The sequence below is a fragment of the Bolinopsis microptera genome, chromosome 10 (genome assembly GCF_026151205.1).
Source record: "Bolinopsis microptera isolate Bmic1 chromosome 10, MBARI_Bmic_1.0, whole genome shotgun sequence".
In the NCBI taxonomy this organism is placed as follows: Eukaryota; Metazoa; Ctenophora; class Tentaculata; order Lobata; family Bolinopsidae; genus Bolinopsis; species Bolinopsis microptera.
In genome coordinates, this window is record NC_087081.1 from 12,795,687 (window position 1) to 12,823,059 (window position 27,373).

Sequence of the window (27,373 nt, forward strand, 5' to 3'; positions counted from 1 at the left end):
ATGTCCAAGAAGGTCAAGGAGTGGGTTATTCCATGTGCTGAGCTTAACCAGCCTGGAAACATGTACCGTGAATCCCAAGGCACACAAACCACCTTTGTATCCCTGGGAGGATGATTACCACCGGCTGTGGTTCATACATTGAGAAAACCATTTCTGCCTTGACTGCGTATGAATTTGAAGAGGCTACTTTGAATTATAGAATTATCGATACCCCTCACTTTCTGAGGAAGATTGATAGCCTGAACGAGTCTAGCATATTGTTGGGAAAGGAGGTATACATGATGCCATCGATATATCTAACATTTTACCAACATTCCCTAGGGAAATGGGGATCCAACAATGCACTAAGCACCCTGAATGAAAAGGAGTAGTGGTGATCAATTGTTTAGTACAGAATGCATTATAAGTGCACTAGAAATTACTCTTGATTACAACATTGCTTCATTTAACGGTATAACATACCGCCAGGAGCGTGGGAGCAGCGATGGGTCCTAAGAACTCATGTGAGTATGCTGATTGTGCTATGGATAAGATTGATATCTTAGTTAACGAAGGAGATCTAGAATATGCCCGCCTCATAGACCAGCATTCTGGGGTAGATTACGTGATGACATTTATATGGCTTGGCCCGGTACTGTTGAATAACTATTACAATTCATGGAATGGCTCAATAGTATCCACCCAAACCTTTTGTTTACTTACGACTACTCTAGGGACGGCGTTGAGTTTCTAGACACCTATGTCTATGCGTTGGTGATGTTGTCCACACCAAACTCTACTCTAAACCTATGACACCCACTGCTACCTTATCCCCACGTCATGCCATAGGAACCATGTTGTAAAAAACATACCTTTTGGAGTGGCGATGCGGGTGGAGACAGAACAACAGTGAGACACTAACTTTCTTTGGAGCAGAGAGAGTCTATACACGTTACCTTCTAGCCCGAGGTTATCATTCCAGTATTATAGGAAGATGCCTTTAACAAATTTAGTGATATAGCTAATAGGGAAAAACTTGTATACCCCTTAAAGACAAGGATGAGTCGACTGCCTGTTTAATACCCATGGGTGATGGATCAAAATCCAGCACTTCCCAACATGGGGGGGCATTATCCATAAGTATAATTCACCTGCTCAACCTTGATCCGGCCCTGAAGAAGCTGGTACGTGCGGACAGTGTATTCGTGAGTCATCGAAAGAATCAAACTATCGGTGGCAATCTGTACACAATAATTACCGTGCCAGTGAACTTTAAACTGTGACAATGAGAGAGAAACAACTGCAAGTCAGATCCCAGGAACCAGACCTCCGAAAGTCTAAGGGCGGTTCCCGGGGCTGTCGACCCAGGGGTGCCAAGCTTGTGGTAAATGCTATGTTTGGAAGCAAAATTTCCTGTCCCCGCTGTTCCAACTTTAGTAGTCACCATTCTAAACAAGTTTTTTTCCCTATAACTAAGTATATATCTTGTCAGAGTTATAACCTCATTTATTTTATGGAGGTGTAAGACGTGTAAACAGTCGTATGTAGGATATACTACCGTCAAATCTCCCTAAGATTTCTCTAACCAGTAAGAGTCACATAAAGAAAGGTATAAGAAGTTGTAAATTAGTTAACCATTTTTAGAATTGATCATGATTTAGATTTTAGTACCATAGCCTCCTATAAATTCCTCACTTAGTAAGCACCTTTCTGTCATTATAGTAGACGCTTTAAGTATTTGATCCTAATATAGTAAAGCAGACAAGAAAAGCTATGGAAGCTTAGAGAGGGGTTCTACCTAGACCAATTGAAAAACCCTTGAACGGTTTGGGGGTATGAACACCCTTGATAGTACCATATACTTTTTAAATCTGCCGGAGCTTAGTTTTAGTTTTAGTATATTTGTAGATTTTATTTAGTTATACCATTATTCCAGAGACGTGCATACTACATTTTTTACTTAAGTATTAATTTTACAGGTTTTTTGTTGTGATTTTAAGTGATTTTCCGAGAATCAGTTATCAGTATTTAGATAAGAGATAAGATAAGAGTACATTTTTAACGGCTTTCAGTTTCTTTTTTAAATTTCAGTTCATCAAGATTTCCCCACTGCTTTTTAGTTGTATTTATTCCTCAATTTGTATATGATTCGTATTTGTTGTAGTTACTTTAATGATATAATTTCTCAGAATTGATGTAAATAAATGATGCAAAGACTTTCGATGATCTAATCACAACCGCTTTCTTTTATTGTGTAGAAGTCCAGCCATGAAATATATATATATATATATATCTTATAGGCCTATCTGTTTATTTCAGACCGGCAGTAATGCTATTTTTACTTGCCCTAAAATGCTTACTTTTTGAGTAAATAACTGATTTCCCACAATGTGAAAAACAGGTGATACACGTTTTTCACATCTGATATCGTGCACGATTTTGTGCTAAGGTATCATGCAAATGACTTGCAATAGCTTTATTTATTTACAGCTTATGATGCAACATATGCCTTAAAATGCCTATTTTTGTTTTTTATTTTCATAAATTTTAATTTTTTTTTCTAATTTAAAGTTTTTTATTTATTTTTCTTAATTTTTTCTCATTTTTTTGTTTCTTATATTTGAGTTATTGTATTAAATTATTAAGGGGACATCCGGACATACACCATAACCGTTTGTGATTTAGCTGGGCAAATATTGGAATATTGATTACGATAGACAATAGAAAAGCTTTTATATTCAAACATAATAAGGCTCATGGTAGTCGGGTGCCGCGCGGACTTATCGCTCGGTCGATCGAGCGATAAGTAGCTCCTTATCGCTCGTGCGCGTCGTCACTTCAAGCACAATTGCGCGTCGTATCGTACTCGATGCTTGCCAAAGAGCTTTAATACTTTGGTTTTGGCGTGTTACATCTGAAGTCCAGAAGATGAATCCGAGATTGTGGAACCTGATGATACGGTTTTTGAGGCATTTTGATACGGTCATTTCAGTCTTTTAAAGTAGTTTCAGAGTGCTGGAAATGGTTGAACGGTGTAGGGGGATGTGTTTACTACCTATTTTGACGTCAAAATAGTCGCCCAAGACTCCCTGAGTCTTGGAATGAACGGAATGAACAAAAATGAAATTGTTTCTAAAACTCGTCGGATGGCCCCAAAACAGGTAGGAATCGTTTGGTATTGACCCTAATAGTGTTCCCACAAAGTTTGGTGGCCCTAGCACTCCCAGAACGCCCACTAGAGACTTAATTCCATTTCCGTATCAAAAAGCTGGTTCCTGAGTGTCCGATATTGATACGGTCATTTCAGTCTGTTAAAGGGGCTGCAGAGTGCTGGAGATGATTGTACGGTGTAGGGGGATGTGTTTACTAACTATTTTGACGTCAAAATAGTCGCCCAAGACTCCCTGAGTCATGGAATGAACGGAATGAACAAAAATGAAATTTTTTCTAAAACTCGTCGGATTGCCCCAAAACAGGTCGGAATCGTTTGGTATTGACCCTTATAGTGTTCCTACAAAGTTTGGTGGCCCTAGCACTCCCAGAACGCCCACTAGAGACTTAATTCCATTTCCGTATCAAAAAGCTGGTTTCTGAGTATCCGATATTGATACGGTCATTTCAGTCTGTTAAAGGGGCTGCAGAGTGCTGGAGATGATTGTACGGTGTAGGGGGATGTGTTTACTAACTATTTTGACGTCAAAATAGTCGCCCAAGACTCCCTGAGTCATGGAATGAACGGAATGAACAAAAATGAAATTTTTTCTAAAACTCGTCGGATTGCCCCAAAACAGGTCGGAATCGTTTGGTATTGACCCTTATAGTGTTCCTACAAAGTTTGGGGGCCCTAGCACTCCCAGAACACCCACACTGGCCAAAACCACCTCTCACAGCATAGAACACATGGCCATTAACTCATGTCACATATCATTCCTGAAAGCCTGCCGTGATCACTCACTCATCCCTAAGGGACTCAGACTCACCAACCCACTATCCACCAAACGCTCAACTGAAGTCCTCACTCACGCATCTAACCTCCTCATCACTGAAAGACTCAACCACTATCGCCTCAAATATGCACAACACAAACGCACTTATGAGCACAACCTCAGACACATAGAATCACTCATAACCCCTCAATATTTTCAGAAACTAGGACACCTCAACACCAAAAAATCCTCATACACCCACAGAAAACAACTCCTTACTCACCAAAAGAAGTTCGCGGTACTACTCTCAGAATACGACACCCCGTTCCTCTCACCCTACGACACTCTTAAAACGCTCGACATACCCTCTCCCACATTTCATGGTCCCCTCCTCAAGACCTCACCTACCCCCAAGAAAGACACCACAGCCAAAACAGTGATCAACCTCTCTGGACAGACCCTCTCCACAGCTGAAACTGACGTCCTCTCCCTTGGACTGAAGTTCGTCCCGACACCCACCTCAGATCCTACCCCCGACCTGGCTCCCCTCATACAGAATATCACTAAACAACTAGGAGAAGGCATGGAAGCCTCAGCCACATATCAGGTCACCTCTGTATTATCTAAATTTGACAATAAACGTGACATGACCACCGACAATTTGACTCCACAACAACGTACCGCTCTTAAATCTTTAAAATCTAAGAAATCTGAATTGAAATTTCTTCCTGCTGATAAGGGCAACGCCACTGTTGTACTGACTCACGATCAATACATAACCAAAGTTACCGACCACTTATCCTCAGGTAGTTACACCCTCTTAACGAAAGACCCCACTCAATCCGTTACCACTAAACTACAGAAAGTCCTCAAGAAACTACACACCGACAAGAAGATCACGACCGACCTATACCACAAGATGCGCAACCTACATCCTAGATGGCCTCAACTTTACGGACAACCTAAGATACACAAACCCGGCGCACCTATCCGTCCCGTAGTCAGCTTCTACAACACCCCCCTCCAAGCCCTCCACAAAGTCCTCGCATCTTTCCTCAAACCCCTAGCCCAGAACCCCTTACGCCTCAAAGACTCTTCCGACTTCAAACATCGCTTCGACTCCTCTCTCAATCCCTCCTTCCACTACCACGCCTCCTTAGACGTCCAATCCTTGTACACCTCCTGTGACATGCGCCTAGCCCTCAAAACTGTCATCTCCTCCTTTGAACAGAACCCCTCTCGTCTTCCCTCCAATGTCACCACCACCACCATAGGCTCCCTTATCAACTTTTGCCTTGACAACTCATACCTTGAATTCAACGGCTCCTTCTACTCCGAAGACGAAGGTGGTACAATGGGATCCCCCCTCATTGTTGAACTAGCTGAAATCCGTCTTGCTGAAATCGAGACCTTAGCTTTATCCTCATGTCCTGACCCTCCGAACACTTACTCCCATTTCGTTGACGACGGCCTTGGATCTTTCAGAGACAGAAACCACGCAGAATCCTTCCTTACATTCCTTAACTCCCTTACTGAAGACCTCAACTTTACCCAAGAACATCCCTCTACAGACGGAACTATACCCTTCCTTGACGTTCTCATCCACCCTGACAAATCCACATCAGTCTACAGAAAACCCACCCACACCAACCTCTACACCAAGTACTCCTCCTGCACCACCAACTCATCTAAGAACGCAGTCATCCGATCACTGACCAGAAGAGCCCACAACATCTGCTCACCCCAACACCTTGACGACGAACTCCAGACAGTACGACACGTTTGCCTCCAGAACGGCTTCCCTCCTCACCGCATCACCACCATCATGGACGAAGTACAACGGAAATTCACCAACCCCTCTCGCCACCAATCCCTAGCCTCATTCAACCGACAGACCCGTGAACATGCCCTTACTGTTTCTCTTCCTTTCCATCCCTCCCTATCCAAACCCATCTCCAAGATACTCGGACAACACGACATCAAAGTCACCCACTCCTCTGCTACCTCCCTCCGCAACCTCCTCACCAAAACGAAGACCACACCCCCTACTCACCTCACTCCCAACACCATCTACGAAATTTCCTGCTCACAGTGCCCCTCCAAATACGCCGGACAGACCTACAGACCCTTGGTCCACCGCATGAAAGAACACGAACGATGTTACAGACTCAACAACGCCATCGACGAATCCACAGACAGAATCAAATCAGCCCCTGCACATCATGCCCTGACCACCGGCCACACCATCTCCTGGAACAACATCGAAGTCCTCAAATCCCTCACCTCACGCTCCCAACTTGACCTCACAGAACACGCAGCTATACAAATACGACAACCAGCTATGAACAGAACAGACCGCGCACCCAAATGTAGTTCCCTCTGGGACCCCATTCTTCCTAAAATTGCCAAATCCTTAAAGTCCAGACCATCTGGCATTTCCTTCTCAACCTCAACAGAAGACTAAATTTTTATTGACATTGTACTGTAATTTTCACTTTCCACCCACACCTCCCCCACCCTCCATCCCTGACACCACTCATTCACATATAAGCATTGTCCACCACATCACATTCAGCTGACGACGATTAACACATGTTTATTGAAAGCTTCTACAAGTTAAATCATCGTATCTCTTATATGTTTTTAACCCAACTCCACTCAGACCCACTAGAGACTTAATTCCATTTCCGTATCAAAAAGCTGGTTTCTGAGTATCCGATATTGATACGGTCATTTCAGTCTGTTAAAGGGGCTGCAGAGTGCTGGAGATGATTGTACGGTGTAGGGGGATGTGTTTACTAACTATTTTGACGTCAAAATAGTCGCCCAAGACTCCCTGAGTCATGGAATGAACGGAATGAACAAAAATTAAATTTTTTCTAAAACTCGTCGGATTGCCCCAAAACAGGTCGGAATCGTTTGGTATTGACCCTTATAGTGTTCCTACAACGTTTGGTGGCCCTAGCACTCCCAGAACGCCCACTAGAGACTTAATTCCATTTCCGTATCAAAAAGCTGGTTCCTGAGTATCCGATATTGATACGGTCATTTCAGTCTGTTAAAGGGGCTGCAGAGTGCTGGAGATGATTGTACGGTGTAGGGGGATGTGTTTACTACCTATTTTGACGTCAAAATAGTCGCCCAAGACTCCCTGAGTCTTGGAATGAACGGAATGAACAAAAATGAAATTTTTTCTAAAACTCGTCGGATGGCCCCAAAACAGGTAGGAATCGTTTGGTATTGACCCTAATAGTGTTCCCACAAAGTTTGGTGGCCCTAGCACTCCCAGAACACCCATTATACCCTTGGCTGGATTCAAGAATTTAGAACCAGTTGAGCAGATAAAACGGATTTTGAGAAATTTTGTCTGCTTGTGTTGTTGCAGAGAGTTGAATTTGGTTCAACAGTATTCAAACAAGATGTGTTCCAACTTAGTTTTGTAGCCCTACCAGTTTCAGAACATCCACTAGAATCCGGTTCCATTTTCTTCCAAGAAGCTGTAGACAAGGTTGTTTGAAATCTAAATTTAACCTCTCTGGTAATACAACTTTTTACTTGGATGGATTTCAATATTTAAAGAGAGCAGATTGTTACTTTGTTATTTTTGAGATTTGATTTTTGATATCATATGTATAAATGTATAAATCAGTTTCTACAAATTGTAACAGCAATTGGCAGTAATAAAGCGGTAGTAATAGTTTTGCACAACATCAATCATAATATCATTCAATACTTCAATACCTTCAAAATAATTTAACTCGGTTATAATAATTTAAACGCAGATCTAAAAGAACTAAGCACAGTAGTAGGATGAACTTCCAGGCAAGGTTGGAGGAAGGTAGAGGTGAAGCTGTGGGTAAGGATAGTAGGCTGGGAAGGATCCATTTCTGATCCAGAGCTGATGATTTGGGTTGAACTGATGATTTAGGTGGTACAGATGATTTGGGTTGAGCTGATGATTTGGGTTGAGTTGATGATTTGGGTTGAACTGATGATTTGGGTTGAGCTGATGATTTTGGTTGAGCTGAAGATTTGGGTTGAGCTGATGATTTGGGTTGAACTGATGATTTGGGTTGAGCTGATGATTTGGGTTGAACTGATGATTTGGGTTGAGCTGATGATTTGGGTTGAACTGATGATTTGGGTTGAGCTGATGATTTGGGTAGAACTGATGACTTGGGTTGGGCTGATGATTTGGGTTGAACTGATGATTTAGGTGGTACAGATGATTTGGGTTGAGCTGATGATTTGGGTTGAGCTGATGATTTGGGTTGAGCTGATGATTTGGGTGGTACAGATGAGTTGGGTGGTACAGATGAGTTGGGTGGTACAGATGAGTTGGGTGGTACAGATGAGTTGGGTGGTACAGATGATTTGGGTTGAACTGATGATTTGGGTTGAGCTGATGATTTGGGTTGAGCTGATGATTTGGGTTGAACTGATGATTTGGGTTGAGCTGATGATTTGGGTTGAGCTGATGATTTGGGTTGAGCTGATGATTTGGGTGGTACAGATGAGTTGGGTGGTACAGATGAGTTGGGTGGTACAGATCAGTTGGGTGGTGCAGATGATTTGGATGAGGGACGAGAGGAAGACAGTTCCTTAATACAATCTAGACTATGTTTGGAAATAGATGGATCAATCTTTACATAATCAGAAAACTTAGGCAAATCTATATCTGAACGTTTCAACTTCTTACTCTTAAACTTAGGTGCTTGCTCGAAATCCTCGTCTGAGTCGACAGAGGGTTTGACTGAATGTTTACGTGACTGATTATCTAACTTGGCACCTAGTTCCTTCCTATTCTGGAGTACCTGTTCGGCAGAACAAATCATAACAGAGTACGACTTGTCTGCCCGAACTTCCTCAACAGAATGAAACAACTGGTCAGAGTATCTAACTAAAATCTTAGAACTTATGGAGGTGTGGAAACTTGCAACTATTCCATCTAATACTTTCTGGCTCTCCAAGAGATTAAACTTAAGAGACCTATCAGTTATTATGCAGCTATAAAAATTTAAGAGAGCCTCTACAGAGCCATCCTTATCTAGTGAGCAGTGGTCAGAACATTCATATACATCTAAAGTGTGCTTACAGGGGAAAAAGTGCTTAAAGAACTGTTGCAACTTATCAGATAAAGGAAACATGAGCTGAACTAAGGAACTACCAAACAATCTAACGTGGGGTATCTTAGGACCTGACTTAAGATCAGAAATGAACACATAAGAACCACACTCTAACCGCAGTACTACAGAGGAGCACACGGTCAGGGGGTCAGAATAAGCATGTGATAAAGGAGGCAAAGCATCCTGCATATTATGATAATATACACCTAAAGATGAATCGAACTTGTGGGAGTCACGAATGAGCTCAACCACGGCATTTACCTGAGATGTATCCATAGGGAGTAGTCGTGTTGACTGAGTTAGCTGTAAAAAACAGCCAATAAGTAAAACTCAGATAGGGAGAAGTGTAGTCAAAGAACTGGTTGTAGGAAACAACACAGTCCAGATAGGAGTAGGAAGGGAGGACTCAGAACTAGTTGTAGAAAACAACGTAGTTTAGAGTAAAGTAGGCAAAAAAAAGACAGGCACGTAGCGTAAACTACAAAATAAAAATGTGTATTTGAAAGATAGAGCTTAAAGTTGAAATGTCAAAAGATTGTACTCAGTGTGTGAAATAGTAAACTGAAACCGGGTGAGCTATATTTCACGAGGGTATTTATACCCGCTTCATCACCAAACCACCCAAAAAATCTCACACCTCAAACAAACCTTGGTTTAACTGGAAAACGAGATTAGGTAAAAGAGAATTTCGTAAAGCTACAGATGCAACCTCAAAATTCCCGTCAAACAACCTTATACGTGAAAACTATTATCTTGTCAAGGGTAGCTATAAGCGTTTGAAGAACTCTGCCAAAAACGAATTCTTCGCACGTATGAATGAGGATATAGAGGGGGGGGAAAATTCTCAACTGGCAATCTTTCAAAAAACTAAAAAATCAGAAAAAGGAAACTTTAAATTTTGACAGCCATGATATGAATAGATTCGAGTCTTTTTTTGGTAACCTATATTCTGATAAACACAATACAATAAATGAAAATAAAAAAGTTTCTATGATTGATCAAGCTGACTTGATAAATCAAGGTGCAACTCATCCTGAGTCACTCAACAGCTTAATCACCACAACAGAACTTGACTCTAGTATAAAATCCCTCAAAAATGGTAAAGCTTCCTCGCTCGACATGATTAATAATGAAATTATAAAATCTCTGGATACCAATCATAAATTAATTATGTTGAACCTCTTTAACGCCTGCTTCTCACAAGGAATTTATCCCTGGAACGTCAGCATCATATCTCCACTTCATAAAAAGGGAAATAAATCGGATCCTGACAACTACCGTGCAGTTGCTGTGAGCAGTGTCATAGGAAAACTCTTCTCAACTATTCTCTTAGAACGACTCATTCACTTCCGCTCTGAAAACTGCCCTGATCCACCTAACCAACTAGGCTTCACAAAGAAAGCTCAAACATACGATCACATACTAACCATGAAAACTATAGCATCAAAATATAAACTTTTGGGGAAACCTGTATATGCAGTATTTGTTGATTTTAAAAAAGCATTCGACTCAGTCTGCCGTCAAGCCCTTTTCCTCAAACTCGCAAAAAATGGCATAACTGGAAACTTCTACAATGTCCTTAAAAATATGTACTCAAACTCGTACGCTTACATAAAATTATCTGGTCATCTCAGTAAACGCTTTCAGATACGTAAAGGTACAGAACAAGGTCACCCACTCTCACCTGACCTTTTTAAAGTTTTTCTCAGTGATATGTCCTGCCTCCTAGACTTTCCAAATTGCCCCGTACTTTCAAATATTACTGTTAGCCACCTGCTGTGGGCGGATGACCTTATACTCCTTTCACTCGACCAGGAAACCACTCAAATGCAACTTAATATTCTCGGTAATTTTTGTAAGGAGTGGGGCATTGAAATCAATGAACTCAAAACTCAAGCAGTCATCTTTGGTAAGAAAGCGTTAAAACAGGACGTACAAAACATCAAATTTACACTCAACGGATCTAATCTTGAAATTGTCGACAGTTATTGTTACCTTGGATTTGAACTTCATCAATCGGGTCAAGTGCAGATCGCTCAACAAAACCTTAAAACCAAAGCAATGCGTGCATTTTTTGGCCTGAAAAGGGTTGTCATGCGATCAAAGTTATCTTTTAAAGCACTCCTTACACTGTTCGACTCTCTCATCAAGCCCATTTTATTATATGGTGCTCCAATATGGACACCCACTAGTACGATCAACAAATCTCTTTGCAAAACGATTAACTCGACAGAAGCAACCGCTACTAACTTACTTAAAAAAATCAGCGCCTCTCTGCAAGAAAGAGTGCATATTTCATTCCTAAAATGGGCATTGGGAGTCCATCGTAAAGCATCAAATGTAGGTGTATGGGGAGAGACAGGAAGAATTCCTCTGATTTATCAATCAATTCGCTTAACATTAAATTACTTCAAAAGGCTAAATACAAAATCAAAGTCGAATTCGTTTGTAACTGCAGCCGTAAAAGAACAAAAATCACTAAACTTACCTTGGTATCGATACATAAAACCCCTCCTTGAACTAGATGAAATTTACAAACTAGATCACGTAACCGCGCACCGAATTCTCAATACAAATGCAGCCAACAAAGCCGAGCCCAACCCTGTAAGTGATCACAAATTATTAAAAGACTCCCTCAAAAATCAGTCAAATTTTAGTCAATGTATCAAACCACTATCCAGCAAAAAGTATAGAATTCCTAACATCATCGAAGCTCTAACCAATCAATTCAAAAAATGTTGGGAATATCAGAAATCTACTTCTTCTAAACTCTCATTCTATCACTCAATCAAACACACCTTTAAACGAGAGCCCTACTTACACTTATGCAAAGGCTTCTCTCGTCGTTATAGCACCACAAAACTTAGAATCAGCGCCCATGATCTCCATATTGAAAAAGGCAGATACTCCAACACACCCCGTGAGCAAAGACTATGTGCTTGGTGTCAATCAAGTATGGGTGTCGAGACCATCGAAGATGAGTCACATGTTCTCTATATATGTGACTTGTATTCAAAACAGAGGTCGAAATTAGTCAAAAATCTTTCTCAAATGCCACCCATTGAAATAAGCACTGAAATCACTGACTCAAGCAATATCAATGAAACAAATCTCAAAGTCCATCTTATGGAAATTTTGTCTCCTAACTCAACTGTAATTCCTCAAAATCACCAGAGCCTCCATATTCACTGCCACCGTTCACTTAATATTCAACCAAACACCCCACAGTATATTCAATTTCAAGAAAGGCGCTCCTATGCTGTCAACTGTGTGTGCACTTATTTCCTTCGCTGCTCCGAAGAGCGAAATAGCTTCACCGAAGATATGCGTCAACGTAATTCAAATGCACGAAACTTAAACAATTTTACTATCAACTTGGTGAGAACCTCGCGAATTAGTCATAATTAAGATTTAAGGATAACCCTGGCCCTGACTTCAAGGAAAGATGAATGTTTTCATTAATCTCTGTACAATTATGACGGTCCATGATAATGGATCTATAATTTAATTTTAATCCTGTGTAATCCTGTGTAATCCTGTGTAATCGTGACAGGGATAACGAGCCAATTGTTTACAAACAAGCAGCAAGCATGTGAATCCTTCTTGATAAGGTTCAGATCACGTTTGATCGCATGCAGGGTTCTTGTCTCCGATAGATCAGATCATTGTCTTCTAAGAAGATCATATCCTCGTTCTTGCCCCCTCTGGCTCCAGTGGATCTCATCATTACTCGATAAGCATCGGATCAAATGATTGCCTCAAAAACCGTATCATCTGGTTCCACAATCTCGTATACTCAGGAACCAGCTTTTTAATACGGAAATGGAACCAAGTCTCTAGTGGGCGTTCTGGGAGTGCTAGGGCCACCAAACTTTGCAGGAACACTATTAGGGTCAATACCAAACGATTCCGATCTGTTTTGGGGCAATCCGACGAGTTTAGAAAAGATTTCATTTTTGTTCATTCCGTTCATTCCATGACTCAGGGAGCCTCTGGCGACAATTTTGACGTCAAAATAGTTAGTAAACACATCCCCCTACACCGTTCAACCATTTCCAGCACTCTGAAACTACTTTAACAGACTGAAATGACTGTATCAAAATGCCTCAAAAACCGTATCATCTGGTTCCACAATCTCGGATACTCAGGAACCAGCTTTTTGATACGGAAATGGAACCAAGTCTCTAGTGGGCGTTCTGGGAGTGCTAGGGCCACCAAACTTAGGCATCCAATCTTTGCAGTTGTTTCTTTCATGGTAGTTGCGAGCGTCTATACTTTCAGTCTTTAGCTTGCTCATTTTGTATTTACATCATTTGTACAAGACTAGATTGTAGCCATGTTCTGTGTCCTAAACCTAACTTTAGTGTGCATGTTATTTATTATGTTGGTCTCAGTTTAAACCTGAAAGCCATTGAATATGTTTGCCACTGCTTCTCAGCTGATCATAAATAATTTAAAATAGGGTTCAGTGTTCTGACCATTTGTGTATGTAGATGAAGCAAGGTCAGGAACCCAGCACGGTGAAGGATTAGGCCGGTTATCTAGCAAAGATCTCTGTCACTATACTTTTGTTGCTCAGTATCATTAGTATCATCATTGAAGATTGTGCATACACAACTTTATTAAAGTAAATGTTAGACAGTGTTATTTCGAATACATCCCAGCACAAATATTATCAGCTTCATCAATCTTGATATCTTAACGATGACCCTGGTCAAACAATTTAAAACTTCTGTAATTTCATTTCTAGTATGCGTATAGGAAATCGATAAGGCTTCAAAATGATATGTTCGGCGACCTTTTAGCTCAATCACGAGACTCAGTAGGAGTGATTGAACTGCAAGGGACAATTGAGGCTAACGAATTAGCAGTTTCAAGTTAAGTTTAATATAATAACGAATTAATTATAATAACCAATGAATTATACAGGTTGTACGTACACGCCACAGAATTAAAAACGTTCTGATCGAGCTGCACTTGCATTGATGAGCTGAACGTTTGCGGAGTTACAATCGCGAGCTACAAACGCGAAACTTTCAAAAGGCAATTGCGCGGCTTATAGGTAAAATTAAAAATTAGCTTCAGACTATAATTAGATTTTTAAAAAATTGTTGTATTCAGTATACATTTTATTTATAAATTGTAAATAAGATATAATTTAATTCAAAACAATATGCAACAAAATCAAAATAAACAATAAACATTGGAAAGCTAATTTTTAATTTTATTAATAAGCCGCGCAACTATATTCGGAAGTATCGCGTTGGTAGCTTGCGATTTTAACTCCGCAAACGTTCAGCTCATCAGTGCAAGTGCAGCTCGATCAGAACGTTTTTAATTCTGTGGCGTGTAGTGTGTACGTACAACCTGTATAATTCATTGGTTATTATAATTAATTCGTTATTATATTAAACTTAACTTGAAACTGCTAATTCGTTAGCCTCAATTGTCCCTTGCAGTTCAATCACTCCTACTGAGTCTCGTGATTGAGCTAAAAGGTCGCCGAACATATCATTTTAAAGCCTTATCGATTTCCTATACGCATACTAGAAATGAAATTACAGAAGTTTTAAATTGTTTGACCAGGGTCATCGTTAAGATATCAAGATTGATGAAGCTGATAATATTTGTGCTGGGATGTATTCGAAATAACACTGTCTAACATTTACTTTAATAAAGTTGTGTATGCACAATCTTCAATGATGATACTAATGATACTGAGCAACAAAAGTATAGTGACAGAGATCTTTGCTAGATAACCGGCCTAATCCTTCACCGTGCTGGGTTCCTGACCTTGCTTCATCTACATACACAAATGGTCAGAACACTGAACCCTATTTTAAATTATTTATGATCAGCTGAGAAGCAGTGGCAAACATATTCAATGGCTTTCAGGTTTAAACTGAGACCAACATAATAGATAACATGCACACTAAAGTTAGGTTTAGGACACAGAACATGACTACCATCTAGTCTTGTACAAATGATGTAAATACAAAATGAGCAAGCTAAAGACTGAAAGTATAGACGCTCGCAACTACCATGAAAGAAACAACTGCAAAGATTGGATGCCTAAGTTTGGTGGCCCTAGCACTCCCAGAACGCCCACTAGAGACTTGGTTCAATTTCCGTATCAAAAAGCTGGTTCCTGAGTATCCGAGATTGTGGAACCAGATGATACGGTTTTTGAGGCAATCATTTGATCCGATGCTTATCGAGTAATGATGAGATCCACTGGAGCCAGAGGGGGCAAGAACGAGGATATGATCTTCTTAGAAGACAAGGAATACAAGGAATACAAGGAATACAAGGAATACAAGGAATACAAATTTAAAATCTTTAGTTACAATAGTAACTGTTAAGATAATAACAATATCATATGATTTAAATTTATTATATTATATAACTTAAACCAAAGTGAAAAATAAGGATTTTGACAATAAATATTTTGTTTACAGTCGCCTTGGTAGTGCTGTAATGCTTGAGCCAGGTCACTCTGCACTCATTGTTGCGCGAAAAGAAACAGCGCTGGTACAGTGATGTTTAATATTCATGTACTGGCCAGAGAGTCGACGAATTTCTTGCGGTTGTTAAAACACGTAGTGGCAAATCTAGCAACGACTCTCGTGAGGTGGACTTGACTTTCGTTCGTGATTAATTCAATGATTTCACTGTTGTTGCTGATGAGTTTGAGAACGTTTGATCCAGGGATGACAGCGTGAACAGGATAAGATGTCGCAAATGGTTTGTTTGGATTTGATATGATTGACTGGATCTTGTCTAGGACTTTTCGCCTCGATGCAGCGTTAAGATCACAATGGTTAAGGAAGTGATCTTCACTCTCAATAATACCAGAACCTAAGACTATATTGCACCAAGAGCATATTCGCTCGTCGCGAGGAGTTTGATTATATCGGCCAAGTTCAATTTCGAGTCGATGTGCACTGATCCGTAGTCTTGTGATATTAGCACGGTCGGCATATTTAATGACACTGTCTAGGTAATATTCTTTGTTGAATTTGGATTTTAGGTCACGATAAAATTCTAATTTCCGAGAAGTGTTGATACAGGACCCCCAATATTCTCTAAAGCTACATTTCAAACTTTTAGTAATGACGTGGGGTGTGAATATTTTACTCCCGATGGGTTGTGTTGATTGCGGAGGAATTCGTTTCTTGAAACCGTTGTGAATAAGAAAGTCCTCTTTTGGTGGTTTTGCGATATTCGGGTTTCTTTCAGAAATTAACTTGGAGTGATCGTTTTTGAGTGTGCGGTAGGCTGTGACATGATCGGTAGAGAAACATGGGTCTAGCGCGAGGACAGGCTCCAGACCTCTGTACCAGTCCAATTTCATGTTCATCTGTTCCTTGAAGGCTAATGAGACAAGGGAGTTATCTTTGAGATTTTTCAAGCGTTGGCTATATTTGAGAGTAAGGTTAATGCATTCATAGATCAATGGGTAGCGGCCTGACTCACCCCAGACGCCTGCGTTGCTGGCTTTACGGTTTACACCCAGTGACCATTTAAGGTGAACTTTTTCGCTGTTCAGAAGGCTAATTTTCTTGAGGATACTAGTGTGAAATTTTGTTTTTGTGTCGGGATCCATATTAAGATCGACTTGTTTTGAGATGTGTTTTATGATAGCCATATTAGGTGTGTAAATAGGCGCTCCGTAAAGAACGATAGGTTTAATAAGACCATCAAAGAGTGTTGTTAGAGAGCGGAATGATAATTTGGATTTGTTTACTGAGCTTTTCATGCCATAAAGTGCACGCATGGCTTTCTTTTTGAGCTCAGTTCGGGCATTTGTGAATGAGCCGGATTTGTGTATTTCGATTCCTAGATAACAGTATGATTCGACTTCTTCTAACAGGTGATTACCAATTTTGAGGGGAACCGGCTGATAATTGTCAAAACGGGCATTAAATTTCATGAGTTTAGTTTTATCTGCATTAATTTCGACGCCCCATTCCAAGCAGAAATTGTTCAAAGCATCGAGTTGCTTTTGGAGGGTTTTGGGGTCGAGTGCCAAGAGTATCAGATCATCTGCCCATAGTAAGTGACTGATAAGTTGGTTCATTAGTTTTGGACAGTTATCATATTCTAGTCGAGGGGAAAGATCTCTGATGTATATCTTAAAAAGATCAGGGGAAAGTGGATGACCCTGTTCAGTTCCTTTACTGATATCAAATTTTTCGCTGACAAATCCAGATAGTTTTATCTGGCCAGTGGAATTTTTGTACATATGTTTAAGAACATTAAAAGTTTTGCCAGTGATACCTAGTTTAGCTAATTTTAAGAAAAGAGCTTCACGGCAAACAGAGTCGAAGGCTTTCCGGAAGTCCACGAAAACAGCATAAACGGGAACCTTGAGCTTTTTGTATTTAGACGTAATGGTGTTGAGTGTGAGTATGTGGTCGTATGTTTGAGCTCCTTTAGCGAAGCCAAGTTGATTTATGGGGTCCGGGTTGTATTCATTTTTGAACTTGATTATCCTGTTTAGCATAATGGTCGAGAATAGTTTCCCGATTGTACTACTCACAGCAATTGCTCTGTAGTTATCGGGATTATCTTTGTCGCCTTTTTTGTGTAGGGGTGTAATAATGCTGTTGTTCCACGGGTAAGTTCCAGTGTCTAAACAGCGGTTAAAGACTTTGCAAAGGAGTTGTGTATTTGTTGTGGACAAGGTCTTCAGTATTTCATTGCATATCATATCCTCCGAGGAACTTTTGCCGTTTTTGAGTGAAGAGAGCGCAGTAGATATTTCATCCACAGAGATCTGGCCATTGAGTATTGATTGTGCAGGGGATGGTTGGCAATTATTGTTAATAGCCTCTGCATTTTGAAGCATTTCTTCCTTATTCTCTACAGTTATGGTGCTATGGGCATTGGCATAAAGTTTACCGAAGAATTTTTGAAAGTTTTCCATGTCATGACAATCAAATTTGTCAACACTTCCTTTAAATTTTTTCAGTTTTTTGAATTGTTTCCAGTTTAGAATTTTACCAGATTCGATATCTGTATTCAGTTTGTCAAGATATTTGTTTTTGGTACGGTCAATCAAACTTTTATAGGTATTTTTTACTTTGTAAAAATTTTTTCGAAGATAGTCGCTATTGGGGAAATCGGAAACAATTCGAGCTGCACGAGTACAAGATATTTTAGCTTCTCTAGTGGCTTGTGTGAACCAGGGTTGTTTATTTATGGATCCCTTTTTGGTTATTTTGGGATGTTTGGTCTTTTGGAGACATTTGTCTGCTATTTTGTTCAAGTGAACTGTGATATCTTCGTTCAATTTGTATGTACCTAAGGGATCTTCGGGATAGTCTGTTTCTAAGAGGGTTTTGGAACATTCTTCCACAAGTGGGTCCATCAAAGTATCCCGTAAGCTTGAAAGGCTATCAGGAGTTATTTTGTAACGAAGTGGGGCCCGAGCGTAAGTTTCATGGAGTGCCTTTGTATTTACAAGAGTGTTGGACGGAGAGAAGTTGAGTGCCAGGAGTAGTGGTTTATGATCAGAAAAGCAAGTGAACGGCTGGATTGTCATATGACATAAATACTTACTGCAGTTTGGGGATATAATAAAGTAGTCAACAACGCTGGCACCGCTGGTCTGAATACAAGTGAAGTCACCATATGAGTCTCCTAAAGTTCTCCCATTGAGAATATGGAGTTCATTATTGACAAGCATTTCTAGGAAGGGTCTTTTGTAATTGTTCGACTTTTTGTCCTTTGAGTTCCTGGTTGGGAGTTCTTGGGGGTTGTAGTCTTCTGGCAGGGGAATGAAGCTCTCGTAGCCACATTTGTCTCCTTTGATGAAGTCAATATCATGGCCGATACGCGAGTTGAAGTCACCACAGGTAATTACATCACCTTTACTTAAAAGAACATTAAGAAATTGGTCCAGTTCTCGGATGGTGTCAAAGCCCGAAATATCTGAGTTTTTAGAGGAAGTGTTAGCTGGTTTAATGTATGAGTTAACAATGAATATATCATTATCTACGCCAAAGTAATTTTTTTCGAGTTTACAGGCAACAACATCTTCAATTGTGGATTTTTCAAGTTTTACGCCTTTGGCTATTTCGTTTTGGACCATGATGCATACGCCACCATGTTTTTTGTCCCGGCGGGTTTTATTAAAGGACCTGAAACCCGAGTGTTTGACCGGTTGTCTTATTTCTTGAAGGCAGACAAAAGGAAACTTGTCAAAAACGGCACAAAATTGGGGGTCATCAAACTTAGAGCCAAAAGTTGTATTTGTTGATTGGATGTTCCAGCTTATAATTTTAGATTGTAAATTCATAGTTTTTTCAAGAGGTTGGGTTGGTGGTTTGAAGACTAAAATTTAGACAGGAAGCTCAAACTCTCTGAAGATCTTGTCGAGGGTGTCTCTCATGGTGTTGGTGATTGCACGCATTCCTCTGTCTGATAGATGGAGATTATCACGGAAGTACATCGAGTTCTGCTTAGGAGTGGACTGCGTGTTAATGAAGAACTTGTCATTTCTCTGAAGGAAAATCCTTTTTGTTTTAGGGTCCTCGTTTTGCTGCTGATTGACCAATATGGACAGGGATCTCCTCAAGGAAAAGACATGTCGGTTCTGATAGGTGTTTCCGTTTAGTAGGGGGCAAGAGATGATCAGTCTGGTGGTGGGAGATACTAGTTCTAGCATTTCATTGAAGATCTTGAAGTTGTCAACGATTTTGGTGATGTCCTCTCCTTTGTGTATATCATTGATGCCGAGATGTACATATATTAGTTGAGGCTTCTCTGTTGATATTTGGTGATGATCTGATCTATCGGAGACAAGAACCCTGCATGCGATCAAACGTGATCTGAACCTTATCAAGAAGGATTCACATGCTTGCTGCTTGTTTGTAAACAATTGGCTCGTTATCCCTGTCACGATGAAGCGGGTATAAATACCCTCGTGAAATATAGCTCACCCGGTTTCAGTTTACTATTTCACACACTGAGTACAATCTTTTGACATTTCAACTTTAAGCTCTATCTTTCAAATACACATTTTTATTTTGTAGTTTACGCTACGTGCCTGTCTTCTTTGCCTACTTTACTCTAAACTACGTTGTTTTCTACAAGTAGTTCTGAGTCCTCCCTTCCTACTCCTATTTGGACTGTGTTGTTTCCTACAACCAGTTCTTTGACTACACTTCTCCCTATCTGAGTTTTACTTATTGGCTGTTTTTTACAGCTAACTCAGTCAACACGACTACTCCCTATGGATACATCTCAGGTAAATGCCGTGGTTGAGCTCATTCGTGACTCCCACAAGTTCGATTCATCTTTAGGTGTATATTATCATAATATGCAGGATGCTTTGCCTCCTTTATCACATGCTTATTCTGACCCCCTGACCGTGTGCTCCTCTGTAGTACTGCGGTTAGAGTGTGGTTCTTATGTGTTCATTTCTGATCTTAAGTCAGGTCCTAAGATACCCCACGTTAGATTGTTTTGTAGTTCCTTAGTTCAGCTCATGTTTCCTTTATCTGATAAGTTGCAACAGTTCTTTAAGCACTTTTTCCCCTGTAAGCACACTTTAGATGTATATGAATGTTCTGAACACTGCTCACTAGATAAGGATGGCTCTGTAGAGGCTCTCTTAAATTTATATAGCTGCATAATAACTGATAGGTCTCTTAAGTTTAATTTCTTGGAGAGCCAGAAAGTATTAGATGGAATAGTTGCAAGTTTCCACACCTCCATAAGTTCTAAGATTTTAGTTAGATACTCTGACCAGTTGTTTCATTCTGTTGAGGAAGTTCGGGCAGACAAGTCGTACTCTGTTATGATTTGTTCTGCCGAACAGGTACTCCAGAATAGGAAGGAACTAGGTGCCAAGTTAGATAATCAGTCACGTAAACATTCAGTCAAACCCTCTGTCGACTCAGACGAGGATTTCGAGCAAGCACCTAAGTTTAAGAGTAAGAAGTTGAAACGTTCAGATATAGATTTGCCTAAGTTTTCTGATTATGTAAAGATTGATCCATCTATTTCCAAACATAGTCTAGATTGTATTAAGGAACTGTCTTCCTCTCGTCCCTCATCCAAATCATCTGTACCACCCAACTCATCTGTACCACCCAACTCATCTGTACCACCCAACTCATCTGTACCACCCAACTCATCTGTACCACCCAACTCATCTGTACCACCCAACTCATCTGTACCACCCAAATCATCAGCTCAACCCAAATCATCAGCTCAACCAAAATCATCAGCTCAACCCAAATCATCAATTCAACCCAAATCATCAACTCAACCCAAATCATCAGCTCAACCCAAATCATCTGTACCACCTAAATCATCAGTTCAACCCAAATCATCAGCCCAACCCAAGTCATCAGTTCTACCCAAATCATCAGCTCAACCCAAATCATCAGTTCAACCCAAATCATCAGCTCAACCCAAATCTTCAGCTCAACCAAAATCATCAGCTCAACCCAAATCATCAGTTCAACCCAAATCATCAACTCAACCCAAATCATCAGCTCAACCCAAATCATCTGTACCACCTAAATCATCAGTTCAACCCAAATCATCAGCTCTGGATCAGAAATGGATCCTTCCCAGCCTACTATCCTTACCCACAGCTTCACCTCTACCTTCCTCCAACCTTGCCTGGAAGTTCATCCTACTACTGTGCTTAGTTCTTTTAGATCTGCGTTTAAATTATTATAACCGAGTTAAATTATTTTGAAGGTATTGAAGTATTGAATGATATTATGATTGATGTTGTGCAAAACTATTACTACCGCTTTATTACTGCCAATTGCTGTTACAATTTGTAGAAACTGATTTATACATTTATACACATGATATCAAAAAATCAAATCTCAAAAATAACAAAGTAACAATCTGCTCTCTTTAATTATTGAAATCCATCCAAGTAAAAAGTTGTATTACCAGAGAGGTTAAATTTAAATTTCAAACAACCTTGTCTACAGCTTCTTGGAAGAAAATGGAACCGGATTCTAGTGGACGTTATGAAACTGGTAGGGCTACAAAACTAAGTTGGAACACATCTTGTTTGAATACTGTTGAACCAAATTCAACTCTCTGCAACAACACAAGCAGACAAAATTTCTCAAAATCCGTTTTATCTGCTCAACTGGTTCTAAATTCTTGAATCCAGCCAAGGGTATAATGGGTGTTCTGGGAGTGCTAGGGCCACCAAACTTTGTGGGAACACTATTAGGGTCAATACCAAACGATTCCTACCTGTTTTGGGGCCATCCGACGAGTTTTAGAAACAATTTCATTTTTGTTCATTCCGTTCATTCCATGACTCAGGGAGTCTTGGGCGACTATTTTGACGTCAAAATAGTTAGTAAACACATCCCCCTACACCGTACAATCATCTCCAGCACTCTGCAGCCCCTTTAACAGACTGAAATGACCGTATCAATATCGGATACTCAGGAACCAGCTTTTTGATACGGAAATGGAATTAAGTCTCTAGTGGGCGTTCTGGGAGTGCTAGGGCCACCAAACTTGGTAGGAACACTATAAGGGTCAATACCAAACGATTCCGACCTGTTTTGGGGCAATCCGACGAGTTTTAGAAAAAATTTAATTTTTGTTCATTCCGTTCATTCCATGACTCAGGGAGTCTTGGGCGACTATTTTGACGTCAAAATAGTTAGTAAACACATCCCCCTACACCGTACAATCATCTCCAGCACTCTGCAGCCCCTTTAACAGACTGAAATGACCGTATCAATATCGGATACTCCAGCTTTTTGATACGGAAATGGAATTAAGTCTCTAGTGGGCGTTCTGGGAGTGCTAGGGCCACCAAACTTTGTAGGAACACTATAAGGGTCAATACCAAACGATTCCGACCTGTTTTGGGGCAATCCGACGAGTTTTAGAAACAATTTCATTTTTGTTCATTCCGTTCATTCCATGACTCAGGGAGCCTCTGGCGACTATTTTGACGTCAAAATAGTTAGTAAACACATCCCCCTACACCGTTCAACCATTTCCAGCACTCTGAAACTACTTTAAAAGACTGAAATGACCGTATCAAAATGCCTCAAAAACCGTATCATCTGGTTCCACAATTTCGGATTCATCTTCTGGACTTCAGATGTAACACGCCAAAACCAAAGTATTAAAGCTCTTTGGCAAGCATCGAGTACGATACGACGCGCAACTGTGCTTGAAGTGACGACGCGCACGAGCGATAAGGAGCTACTTATCGCTCGGTCGACCGAGCCATAAGTCTTATCGCTCGTGCGCGCCACCCGACTACCATGAGCCTTAGATACTTTAAAAATGATAAGACACTATAAAATTGTATTTAAAGAACAAAGCACAATTAAATGTTATTATTTAATTAACACATTATATAATGGCATAATGGGGCTCATCGTTTTTGTGGAAAAATTTACAACATATTTTGTACTAATTTTATCTGTAATTATTTTTAAAAATTAATTAAATTCAAAGTTAGAAGTGTTTTAGAACCATTCCATATATCAAAACTTGAAATTGTTCTTGAAATTTCGTATTTTGCATCTCTAAGAATATTCTGGGTCACTATTATATCACAATCAAACTGTTGTTTGTTCAATATCTTCAATAGCGTCCGCTTCTGTGCCAATGATCGTCCTTCCTCGGCCTCCTGAAAAAATTTGTACAAAACCTTTATTGTTAATGTAAAATATCAGATCAAGCGATTCGATTAAAATTCTGCTGTCATAAGACTATGATAAGGTTGATAAATAAATATCGATAGTATTAATATTTATCTATGAACATTGAACATTTACCACGATTTATAGAAGTTTCCACGTTGGTAATGTGCTGATAAGACAGCTGCATCTTCGACCGGATAAATGCTCTGAAGCTAGAAACGGTCAGACAATAGATGTAGAAGTTGCTCATGGTGTTTAAAGACATCAGCGAGATTGCAGCTCTAAAAAACGTGACTTGGAAATGGAATGAACTCTTGCTCTTGTCCTCTAGTTTCATGATAGATTCCACAATATGGTAAGCAACGTATGGTAGGATAGATACACAGTAAACAGTTGCTGTAAGAACTGTTGTCAGGATTCCCTGCCACTTCAAACTTTCCCTGCTCCGGTAAACGACTTGTCTGGCTTCAATCAGCAAATAGAGGGTGGTTGACACAACCAGGCATGTTGGAATAAATCCAAATAGAACTGCAACAAAAGGCCTCAGATAGTTCCAAATCTCCGACGAGAAACCATAATCACATAGATAGCCCTTATACGAAAAGAAAACATCATCTTTATCTCCGAGAAGGAATATGACCGGTAAGGTGAAAGCTAACAACCAGCATGCCACGCAGATCAAGTGTGCTTTCTTCCGAGTGGCTGTTCCAAATTGGAGGGGATATTTGATGAGGAGCAGTTTGCTGGTTGTCATGATACAGATGAGCAGCGCACTCGTCAGATTTGAATAGAACTGTGCATATGAGTAGAAGTAGCAGAATAGTTTTCCTAGCATCCACCTATCAGAGATAACAGAAACCATCTTTGGGAAAACGTAGGTAGCAGATACCATCAGGTCACAGAATGCCATGTGCTGGATGATGACAATGATGACTCGGTGAAGTCTAAAGGCTTTGTACTTTATTGATGCTATCAGAATGGTTATGTCTCCTATTAAAGATGAGGCAATGACGAATAGATAGTATCCTGCCCAAGTGTATCTTATAGCATCACTTTTAATGCCGTAAGCAGTTTGGTTACTGTCCTCATGATAGTATTGGGTTGTTGTCATATTCAAGTATTTTAAAAATTAAAAACTTTTGAATGAGCGACAAGAAGGAAAATGAGCTATCAATTTTGTGAATTTAAGGGGTTTCAGGCTTATCATCTTTCTCATAGTTATATGATAACCCATCTCTTATATCTTGAGGGGGCATGGTGCAATTTTGCTACTCAATTTACAGATTTAGAGGTTCTTTAGAGGGCGTACCGACAATTGCTCCCAGTTCCCACGGCTTAACAAGTTCCCTCTCAGTGACGTCACAAGTTACCTCTCAGTGACGTCACAAGTTCCCTCTCAGTGACGTCATGCTATTCGTAACGTCAGAGTCTCAAAAAGATAGTTCAAACTTCATGAATTGAGATCAAATCTTTTGCAATGCATTAAGAATCAATATATGCACGTACACAAATCACTCAAAATACTTTTCAAAGATAAAATAGCATATTCAAAAAACACTACTGTCTTATTTCTCCGTGAAAAGCACAATGTCGAGGTGCCTCGAAAGTGCAGTATTCTTAAACGTTTCCCCTCTCAATTTTGGTCGAAACACGTTAACTTTAACACGTTACTAATAGTGCAGAATCAAGCGAGTAGAAGAACTATTTCATATGTTTCAAATTGTATGTGCCTTCTGTGGAGATATAGTTCGCGCCATAACTGATAACATAATCCGTTCTCTGAAGCGGTTAAGGCCGAACTGCATTCTTACTTCTGCCCCTACCGCGGACGGCCATCAATCTCTGGACGTTCAAATTGAATTCCGCTGTTTTAAGGGGTCGTTCACATACGTAATTCACATTACGTAATCACTTTTTGAACAATGTTTACCCCGGGTCCCCGTCCCCCCTCCGTAATCAGTTTTACACATAGCTATTGTGTCAAAATTACACTAGCGTAATCATTTGGAAACCCCCTCCCCCCTCGGCTGATTACGTAATATCAATATGTGAACGACCCCTAATTACTTAATTACTGGTATTTCAGGCAGTCTCGATGGCATTGGGAGACCCAATTGAATCAGCGGTTCGGGAGAACTTTATTAAACTCGACAAAGACCGGCTAGTTTCTCTTTAATATCAACAATACAATTGCTGGGAACTTTTTTTAAATGTTTATAAACGATTTAAGACACCATAATATCTAGTAAAAATAAAAGACCACGCTTATTCGATATAACTATAAGTTCTCCACTAACTTGTCGTTTGATTTCATTTAATCTTATCCACCCCATGTTGACCTATACAAAATATTGAAAATCTTTGCCGTTTGTTCACTGATAGTTTATAAAACATGTTATCACACTTTATCTCTGTGACTGTAGATCAGGGTCACTAGATCAACAAGAACTGGGGGATTTGTTAGAAGGGTGTGATACTGATAATCATAAGAAAGAGCAGGTGAGACAACATATTACACATCTGAAGTTAATACTGCATAATGGTTAGAGTCGTTGTATTATTCCTGAGGGAGGTAGTCATGATCAGGTACACCCATCTTTCATCTCAGTATAATTATAGGGCACGATTTTTGTTGCTTACCTGTAGCTTGTTCGACGAAGATGGCTTTAGGGTCTCACTCTCGTATTTTCTTTCTAGATTCTGGAACTGTTGGATTGTATGGATGCTGATAAGGACGGTAAACTTAGCTACGCAGAGATTGTTCGAGCTGTGTGCTTCTGAAGAAAATGAACTTGATTCAGCACCCATAATGCAGCTTAAATTGATTAACACCTACCTTATCGGACCTTATTTGACCGGACATTACGTGAACGGACATAATTGTGAGCGCGGACATTGACATGAATACTCGAATTCGAAACCATCAAAAGTCCGAATTTGTACTTTGACGCCAAATCGTCGTTTGAATGTGGAACAGTTTTGAAAAACTTTACTTAAGTACTAGCAAAATAGAGATTCTTATAATAATAGAATTCTTATAGTTATAGGCAGTTTTTATCAGTAGTTTTGTGTGCGCGTTGAATTATCTCTCTCTGGCTTTGTAGATTTGAATACATTGTTTGTACATTTTCTGTACATCGTGTACGATGCCTTTTCCGCTACAGAATGAAATTGAATACTTGGATATGGTAGATGATGCTATGATTGAGAATGGCGAGTTCCTTACGGAATATGTGAATCAGATACACATGGCGACTGACAGTATTTTCAAGGAGATAAAAAGTAAAATCGGTGTTCAACACAACGATGATGTGTGATTGAACCAGAGAGGTGCGCATAGAGGAAGGTTGTCAGAGTGGTTAAAAGTAGTGTACTGTATGCTGAACAATTATTGTGGTCCATTGTTACAATCCGCCGAGGAAACAGCTACCAACAACCGAACGTTCAGGAAAGAAAAAATAGCAGATACAACTAAAATCATAGAACTACAAGAAAGATTACTGTCCAAGCAAGAAGAAGACATGGCAAAAATTAGTGATTAGCAGGAGAAGTTAGCTATGAAGAAGGATGATGAGATTGGAACTGTGAAAAGTGCAGCTCAGAAAGAGATCAAAACCTTTTCGTCTCTTTAGAAAAACACGTACAAAAACGCCTTTGCACCGAAGAAGATCCAAGCTGCAGT

The 27,373-nt window shown here is 39.9% G+C and overlaps 1 protein-coding gene across 1 annotated transcript; it reads left to right on the forward strand.

Annotated features, from left to right (window-relative positions):
• LOC134821635 (uncharacterized) lies at positions 1 to 26,472 on the forward strand. Its single transcript, XM_063832337.1, has 6 exons — positions 1 to 62; positions 469 to 595; positions 4,126 to 6,064; positions 25,782 to 25,851; positions 26,115 to 26,190; positions 26,389 to 26,472. The coding sequence occupies exons 1-6, from the start codon at positions 1 to 3 to the stop codon at positions 26,470 to 26,472; spliced, it is 2,358 nt and encodes a 785-aa protein (XP_063688407.1).
• Positions 26,473 to 27,373: the final 901 nt, after the last annotated feature.

Excerpts from the sequence above, each read along its gene's own strand:
- LOC134821635 (XM_063832337.1), top strand. The coding sequence starts at position 1 with ATGTCCAAGAAGGTCAAGGAGTGGGTTATTCCATGTGCTGAGCTTAAC. Across the intron at positions 596-4,125 it reads TCATAGACCAGCATTCTGGG|AAACTAGGACACCTCAACAC; the intron begins GTAGATTACGTG and ends CAATATTTTCAG. Across the intron at positions 26,191-26,388 it reads ATAATCATAAGAAAGAGCAG|ATTCTGGAACTGTTGGATTG; the intron begins GTGAGACAACAT and ends TTTTCTTTCTAG.